Source organism: Atta colombica, unplaced genomic scaffold (genome assembly GCF_001594045.1).
Source record: "Atta colombica isolate Treedump-2 unplaced genomic scaffold, Acol1.0 scaffold83, whole genome shotgun sequence".
NCBI lineage: Eukaryota > Metazoa > Arthropoda > Insecta > Hymenoptera > Formicidae > Atta > Atta colombica.
The window spans coordinates 950776-960069 of record NW_017259576.1 but is presented as its reverse complement, the minus strand read 5'-3'; the positions used below and the strand labels follow the sequence as shown (position 1 = coordinate 960069).

At 36.2% G+C, this 9294-nt stretch overlaps 1 protein-coding gene across 1 annotated transcript in view; it reads right to left on the bottom strand.

Moving 5' to 3' along the window:
- Positions 1-522: 522 nt before the first annotated feature.
- Positions 523-9294, bottom strand: part of LOC108692835 — a 10755-nt gene continuing 1983 nt past the window's right edge. Inside the window, exons 3-12 of the mRNA XM_018201339.1 lie at positions 8832-8929; positions 8263-8409; positions 8062-8181; positions 7723-7873; positions 7363-7492; positions 6930-7083; positions 6308-6496; positions 6129-6248; positions 1904-5955; positions 523-592 (exon numbers count right to left, since the gene is read on the bottom strand). Of these exons, the coding sequence (XP_018056828.1) occupies positions 583-592; positions 1904-5955; positions 6129-6248; positions 6308-6496; positions 6930-7083; positions 7363-7492; positions 7723-7873; positions 8062-8181; positions 8263-8409; positions 8832-8929 (5171 nt within the window). The 3' untranslated portion in view covers positions 523-582. The remainder of the gene's footprint in view (positions 593-1903; positions 5956-6128; positions 6249-6307; positions 6497-6929; positions 7084-7362; positions 7493-7722; positions 7874-8061; positions 8182-8262; positions 8410-8831; positions 8930-9294) is intronic.

Sequence of the window (9294 nt, the reverse complement as noted above, 5' to 3'; positions counted from 1 at the left end):
TACTATTCATAATAATAATCCGAATTCACAAAGATGGTACCGAAATACCTGTATACATAAAAATACTATCAAATATCATGAAACAAGAATTATTGAAAAGAGGACACAATTATTATATTAACACAATTATCATAGTAACAATGATTAAAATAGGTGATATAAAATCCTAATTCATACTCGTCAAAATTTGTAATGGCAAATGTCTTTAAGTTTGTCTAGAAACTAAGAACTTCTAAGCGCAAAAGCGCGGAAGGAAAAGAAAACCAAGAATCTATAATATCAAAGATATATGAACCTAAGAATCCATAAAAGGATGTAAGTAAATAATTGTAAGTGTTCACGGAATCAACAGTCCTTGGAGCCAAGCGTGCATCTGTTTTGCATCAACGACCTCCGAAAGAATGATAGATAGTTTCAAATAGCATTCAAATTCGCCAGTTGGCATAGCGCCGATACTTTGGCTCGAGCTGCGTCATCACTTCTTTCAATTCGTCGATTTCATCATCGCCGACATTAAATTCACTCGCGTTTGCCTTGTTCCCTTTACTATCCTTTGCTTTCTTCTCTTCTTTTTTTGCTGCATTATTTCGGGCTGCAAAAAATAAAGCATTTTCTTTGTTCCATAATTCCTAATATTTGTGCGAATATATAAATTGTGCATTTTGCATTTTGAAAGAAAAGCTGTGCATAAACTTTCAAACAATTAAATAAAATCTTAGACAATAAAGAAGAAGTTAAAATTTATAATTTAATTATTTGTTGTAAAACTGTACTATAGCTATTGTAAAATTGTAACTATATCCAATTTACTAAAATTGTATACAATATTGAAGTTTTCATGATAAAGATGCAACAGCAAAGGAAGCATTAAAAGGAAAATGTACACAATAAGAGGAAAATATACATGTATATAGACAAGATAGAAACACAAAATTATAAATTATATAAAACAAGTGTAAAAATTGAACTTCTCTTTTAAACAATTTGTTAATAAAGCAAAGATATTAATGTGTTTACTAAAAATAGACGAGGTCAAAATAATTTAGCAAGGGAGCAAAAAGATAGAAGCCAATAAAGTGCAAGGTAAAAGTTAAGTTGAAAGTAGAAACTTGACAACGCGTGAGTCTTTGAAGATTTTCGAACGCTCATAATAATTCTGCAAAAGAAACGAGATAATTCTATTCCTTCGTCCTGTTTAATAATTATTTTCTAACATTTCGTTACATTTAATTCACAATGGGCAGAGCATTCGAAACTTTTTGAAGTTCTCTTCTTTAAACATTCCCAGCAATAGCAACAACGAAAGCTGATGCCGTGAGTTGCAAAAGCGAATAAGCAGAAAGCCAAGAAAAGTCGAAGTAGTGAAAGAAATATCTTTTCCATCAGTCATGTAAACACTTAGAATGTATGGCTCTTTCACACAAATGCATAGCGTAAGTCGTCCATTCACAAGTATGCAATCTTTGCAGATATTGTTATTCTTGTTTCTTAATCAATTTTGAGCTGAAAGACTAGTATGACGAAATCACATAAGTATCAAGAAAACTCAATTTTAAGTGAAATTTATATCTGATTGAACTGCCATGGAAATTGTGGTGAACCGAAGAGAACTTATTTATATTGTTCTCTTAATTAAATAATTCTCTAAATCCCAAATGAATTGTCTGGCTTTTTCAACATGTGACAACATATTGGTGAGAGTAATGTCTGTAAGCATATTTTTCCCCGGTGCGGAATATTTGCCACACATTTCTTCTCATCTGTCGTGATTATGTTGCTGAGATTATAAGCCACGCGACACGTCGAGTGTATATCACGCGTAATGCATTCTAGGATTCTTGTAGGAAGTTCCGAAGAAGCTGAGAAGAAGGCACCGCCCGGTACCCGCGATCAATATACTCACCTAGTGCCATGCACGGCTGCGGGAGGGTGCGCGATGTCTTCGTCGGAGACTGGCCGTGCCGTACTGACGAACGTACATTTGATGCTGTTGAGGTACGAATGCGCGACGCCGTCGTTTATGCTATCTACCAGTTCTGCCTCCCTCGCTAAGAAATCCGACGCGAATTCTCCGTATTCGTCATTGTCATCATCCACACCGGTGTCGTCGCGCGAGGGTCTCTTCGGGACCATGCCAACCTCCAGTGTCCGCTCGGCTGCGGATTCTGCCTTGATGCATATCGATGAGCACTCCGACTCTATCCCGGAGTCCACGCTCTCCTGAAGACTGCTACGAGGCGGCGGCAATGGATGCATGTCCACCGTTCCGACGACAGCGTCGTCGATCGTCAAAACGGTTTCTTCGATACCAGAATCTTGGCTGTTCCTGTGCAAACTCTCGGGATTCTCGATCAGCAGCGTGCTCGTCGATGTAGTCCTCGAAGCAGACAGCTCGAAATATGACTCCGTTACCTTGGGACCTTCATTTGGCGAATTTCTGGACGGAACGCTCGGCGACAGCTCGTCCTCAATGGATGTGCCGTCCGTGGAGATATCCGTCATGCAGAATATGAGCTCCTCTGCGTCGGACTTGTCTAGATTTGCAGATGTCTCATACGACGGCGTGACGAGAATGGTCGGATCGATTCGCCTACTATCGTTGACGTCTTCCGGCTGTTTCTCGGTCTCTTTAATAGTTCGATGTTGTGTATCGATATTATTTGGCATGAAAAACTGTCCTTCAAGATGCTCCCCGAGCGCCTCCTGGCTCCCAGAATTCGTCGTCACCGATTCACATGGTTTTACCTTAATATTTACACTTGTACTTTTATGGTCGGCGGAAATGCGGCAAGCATCATTATCAAGGACTTCCACTAGGTCCTCCTTCTCCTCTTTCCTCTTTATAGATTCGCATCGATGATTTTGGTCAACAACGCAGCACATGCTATTGGTAACTTCCTCGTTTAAGTGATCCGAGTCAACGTCCTTCAACGATTTCGATGGCATCTCGACGTTATCTGTTAATGTCGACGATGCCCAGATATCGTTCAACAACATCCCGCAGTTGCCTGGTGAATATTTAATCATGCCGACGTCCGTATTCATCGACAATTTCGTAGTACTTACGCTATCTACGGTTTTCCTATCATGCCCTATGTTACAAATCGGAAAACTATTATCACTAGTCTGATTAATACTGTCCGTGGTTGTATCACATATCCTCGCCGTTAAGGCATCCGCTTCTCCAACTGTATCATTATGTTCTAAACACTCTGTGTCATTATTCCCTAAAACTTTCGCTCTGTTGTATTCTAAATCTTCCAGATTGTCGCGTTTTAAGCGTTCAATATTATTACGCTCTGTATGTCCTAAATTCTGCGCGTCATCACGCTCTCCCCGATTCTCATCATTACTAATAAAATCATCATTACACCCTGTACTGTCGGTCTTACTTAATTCTAAAGCAGAATATCCGGCTACATCCGTTAACTTTATATCTATACATACAATGGATTTGCTCGCCGGCAACGATGAAGCCGCCACATTCGGCTCGACATAGCCGCTATCTAATACTAAATTAGCAACAAAATCGTCCTTTGATTGCACACTTTCAGGTAACAGTCGATCACTAAGGTCAGACTTTGTCCATTGTAACTTATCTGTGCAACGCACACTGTCCTCCTTAACACTCTTTTCATTAATATGTACAATTTGTGTATCCATGGAATCTTTCTCATTTCTCGCAATCCTATTGTCCTGATCTTCCAAGTTCTCGCTGCTTCTCGCAGACATCTTTTCCAGATTGATTAAATAGTGCTCATTATTATTTGCAACCTCATTTCTTCCTTGATCTTGTACATTTTCATTGTCTTTAATAATCTGAATCTTCTCCTGATTCTCAAAGTTTTTATTAGTATTTCTAACAACTTCTTCCTTCTCTTGATCTTCTAAATCTCTTTTGGTTTTTACAACCTGATTTTTTATCTGAACAAATAAATTATTCTCATCGTTCAAAACCTGATTCTCTTCCTGACTGATTAAATTCTTTTCATCGTCTTTGATATCATCAAACGACTTCTTTTCATCGTTTTTCTCCACTTTATTATTTTCTTGGACGAATAAATCGTCCTCGTCATTCCTGACAATGATCTGATTATTTTCTTTAACGATTAAACTACTCTCATCATTTTCGGTAATCCGATTTCGCTCTTGACTACATGAATTACTTTTGCCGATCTCTTGCCCAATCAGATTATTGCCATCGTCTCTCGCAACTTGGTTTTTCTTCTGATTAAATAAATCTTCTTTATTTATCCTCGCAATCTTGACTTCTGTCGATTTTTCTAAATCTTTCTCTCTAACATTTGTATTCTGATCCTTCGCTTGACCAAAAAACTTACTGTGTTCAATGAGACTTGGTTGAGGCTCGAGCTTGAAAGATGCGAATATGTTGGTCAGACTCTGTAATTGCGATACGTTTACTCTCACTGATCTGTTTCTCAACAAAGATCCAGGTTCTGAAGACCATGAACTTTCAGTGTTAATCTTAGTTCGGCCTTCTTTCAGGTACTGCTGCAGCTTATCGCCCAATGCCATCATGCCACTTACATTCTCATGCAAAGAACTTTTCGTGTCCGCGGCAGCGCTTGAAGAGTCTGAGAAGAATTGGCCAGGATGCTGGAACAAAGACAGAAGTTTCTCTAGACTGGACTTATGCCTCTGCACTGACGTGTTCGCCTGTTCTCGTGACTCTGCTATGCGAGTCGAGGTAGTATTTACGGAAGACTCCAAAGCGGAAGAGGACAATCCTTCAGAAGTCGACCGATTTACGCGCAATTCTGATGTGTCATCTGAGGATGATTTTATCAAGGCTTTATCCTCGACTACGCTAATCCCCATCGAGGCCGTATCCTCGTTCAAATATGCAGGTACTTGTAGTTCTTTTGTACTCATATACACAATGCGTTGATCTTCGATTGCCTTAGTATCCCTATCGGGCGTCGCAATACTATCGAGATCTCTCGTAACGTTGTTCTGATTCGCTGCCACATCGCAATGTATGTTGCGAATCGTCATGATATCCTCGTTTCTTTCAGATTGCAACATCGCAGTTGTGTCATTCTGAACTAATCGCTCTTCTTCAGCTTTCGTTACTGCATCGCGTTCACTCCTACACATTCCAGTAATCCTCTCATCCGTCCAAAATCGCTGTTCAGCTTGGTGTACATTCGATCGTTCCTCCTTTCCCTTCGTTTCTTTGTCATAACTATCTTCACTTTTGGCAATATCTTTGTTTGGGGATATTTTTGTCGATGTCGCAACTACATTAAGCGTATCTACGGACGCGGTTGTGCTATCGCTAGCGGTCTGCGTCACATGCGTGTCCATCTTGGTTGCGCTGCCATGATCGTCAGAGTCGGCCGTGTTGAGTGTGACATTAAAACCGATTGTGACTGAGCTGCCGCTGGAGGATGCGACGACCGATTTGGGCGATGAGCGGTCGGCGCCGGCCGACTCGACGACCGACACGCGGAACCGCGACGGACCACCGCTTGTATTGGGGAAGAAAGACGGGGAAGAACCGAGAGAAGGGGAGGAACCGAGGAACGGTGGTGTGACCGGCGAAGAGGACACCGAGGAGTCGGCAGAACGCAACGATGCTTCCGATACTCGACACACGACGAAGCGATTCCGGGATGGGCTAGGGATTGGACTGGCCACGGGAGAGGGAATAGGACTGGGAGCCGGGGAGCGCAAACGGCCTCCGCTAGTGCGCTTTGGCTCCAGCATGCGCGTTGCCGGCTCATCGGCGGCTAACATCACCGATCGCGACGGACTTGGCAGTGTCTGACAGGTAAGCGAGATCTTACGGGAACTCGCGTTCAGCAATCGGTTTGAATGCCGTGGACTCTCAACATCCTCGGTGGATTCCTCTAGTAGACGGCGTTCCTCATTCTGGCTACAACAATTGCGAATCTCCGCAGCCATTACCCTATATTCGTGCAAGGGACCATCCTTTGCGTTTGAAAAATAAAGATAATTATTAAACATAAGAATTGTGTGTACACACAATCATAAAACGTTTTTAAACAAATTGCACGAATAATATTTTGTTATTCATAAATTCTTAATAAAAACATTATATATAAATGCAAAACTTTCTATATAAAATAAATATTAACACTCACTATTCTTATCCGAGGTTTGTCATCCAAATCAATCTGCGTAATGGTCTTGTTCTTTTTCATAACATTCACGAGAGCATGCATTCCGCGCATCTGTATAGTGTTGTCTCGTAAATCTATCCTCTGCAGAAGAAAGGTGTGATATAACAGCGAAGCATTAAAAGCATAAACGAAAATTTTACCTGCAAAACTTGATTCGTCTCCATTATTTCAGCGAGTGTAATTATTCCATCGCATGTGAGTTCCGTAGATTGCATGCCTAATTGTAGGAGAACACGATTTTGCTTCAATGATTCATTAACGATGCTCAATGTCTCATCCGTTAACATATTTTGGCCAATATTCAGAGTCTCTAAGGTTTTCGATAATGCCTAAACATAATTATTGTATAATAGAGCGAGTTACAAACAACATACATTTTATTGTTTTATTATTATTTTTTTATATTTAACTTTTACTAATTTAAAAGTTTCAAATTTTCTTTCGTTCGCGATTTGTATGAATTAAATATAAATTATTACTCTAATAATTGAAAATAATTTTGTTATTCCCAATTATGTTATATAAGATATTTATAAATAATATAAATAATATAAAGATATATATAAGAAAACACGCTAAAAATAATTGATGTAATAAAATAACATTTCTAATAATTAATGTAGTAATCTCGTTAAATAAAATTCATTTGCGAAAAAATTATAAATTACAATCATTTATATAAATCACAAAAATTATTATTATCGTAAAATATGTACCAATAATTAAAAGCAATATATTAAAAGCTACATTCGTAATACATACTATAATTCTCGAGAAGTAAGGTGATGATTTCTTGGTCAGACGATTATTCCATAATATCAGGATGCTAAGTCCTTTACCAGTTTTATCCTCATTCACTTGATTGATCAGACCCTCTAGTATATCTCGTACTCCATCATCCTGGACGTTATTATTACTAAGAAAAAACAATTTCAAAAACAAAAAAAATGTGTACTAACATCGTTACTTGCTTAAGCATAATACATGTCTCTTATAAAAATAAAGCAAATTTACACATACAAATATTGCTCTTATGTTCTTTAATTATACATACAATTTTTATTAATATTCGTAAATTTAAAAATATTTACAGAAATCTAAAGGTCAAATTAAAAAAAATACTAATATACTTTACATACACATTATATTTTCGAAAAAAGTTTTCGGAAAAAAGTCGTTCTTAATTATCACATACCTAATATCAAGCAATTGCAACTGATTGTTCATTCTTAAGAGAGATCCAAGCTGTATAGCATCGTATAAGTCAAGTCCGTTATCGGCTAAATATAGTTCTCGTATACCACTATTTATTTTTAGGGCTGTAACTGTTAAAAAAACAAAGAGTCATAATTCATGTGAAATAATTATAAAGAAATCTTTTAAATTTCATTTTAATAATTATAATAACATGTTTTAATATAACACTTATTTTTTCTCGTAAAAATTGTGATGATGTTACTCTATTAACAAATTGCAAACAACATAATTATATTGTAAATGCAATATAATACACAATATTCTAATGCATAAGAAAAAATTGTTACACGATCAATACCAAGCATGATAATTGCTCTCCCCGACAATCCACAGTTTTCCAATTTAAGGACTTGTAAATGGCAAACTACTCGTAGCGCACGTGTCAGAATGTTCATGTTTTGTTCATCAAATTTTATGTCTCCTGCTTCAAAATCCTCTAAACTCTCAGTCTAAACAAATAAGAACTATATTAATTGCACTTCTAGCACTTTCATTTTAAATACATAATATCATAATGATACTATCATATATAACTATACAAAATTAATTAAAATAAAAATAAAAGTAATTTTAAAAAACAGTTTTACGATTAATATAAGTTATCTTTTAAAAATTATTTGATTGATTGTATAAATACCTTCTTAATCATATGCGAACACGCTTGCCAGCCGCGCACTCCGATTTCTGGATTAGATGAAATATTTAAGTGTCTTACGGATTCATAATATTCCATCATATCAAATAATATCACGGAACTCTGTAATAGCAATAGCTCATTAATATAGACAGTATATGTACATATTAAAAATATAATAATATATCTTTTTTAGAGAAATACCTCATCAGTAAGAGATGTTCCTTCCAAAATAACTTTATTAAACTGTACTCTCTTCAATATCTCCTCTAACGGTTCGATATGATTCTGATTCAAGATTTCTCCTCTCAAATTCAGCTCCTCGCAACGGTCTTGAGATATATCTAAATTCTATGTAACAAGAATGAAAATACGTGAAAGTAAACGCCAAAACTTTTTTTCTTGCTGTTTCTCTGAATGTCAAAACTTATAAAACTTTTCTTCAAAGAAATATATCTGTGCATTATTACGATTCTATTTATTCGGTAAGAATCTTATTATAATAGTAAAATACTAGCACAAATAAGAAACATATACAAAATGTGCAATGATAACGAAATGCCTCGATAAAGAATAAAAAAAAAACTTTCAGTCAACTCAGCGTTTTTGTCAAATAAACAACTTTCAAATGCATAGAACTTGAGATTATTATTTTATTGCAACATATTACTCACACTTGAATTTAATAATGTTTTTAATATACACCACAAAAAATGACTGTATAGAATTAAATGTAATTACTTAGAATATTATGAAGTAAATGATCTATTTACCTCGAGTTGAATTAAAACATTTTGCAAAGGTTTGGTAGCGTGACGAGCGCAAGACTCCTTGTATGCAAAGATTAAGTCCTCGCGATTCACATTTTCAGCTGGGAACAATTATTAAGTTTTATTTCTCATAACATACAACAATATAAATTATAACACAAATTTTAAAAATCTCATCTCAAAAATTACATCTTTAAAAAGCATCTCTAAAATGAATTTCTTTGTCTATATTAACAATTTCTTTGTGTATTACATTTTAAAAATAATAGGAGGGGAGGAAATTTCTTAAAAAAATTCTTACAATAAAACTTTAAAAGACTTTTTGGGACAAAGTGGAATTTCTATAAATATTGATTGTTATGCATTCTTCTGACATGATAAATGTTAGAAATCTATGTGCATTCAATTAATATATATAATTAATATATGTATATCACGATACATATATATAAAATGTATAAAATAA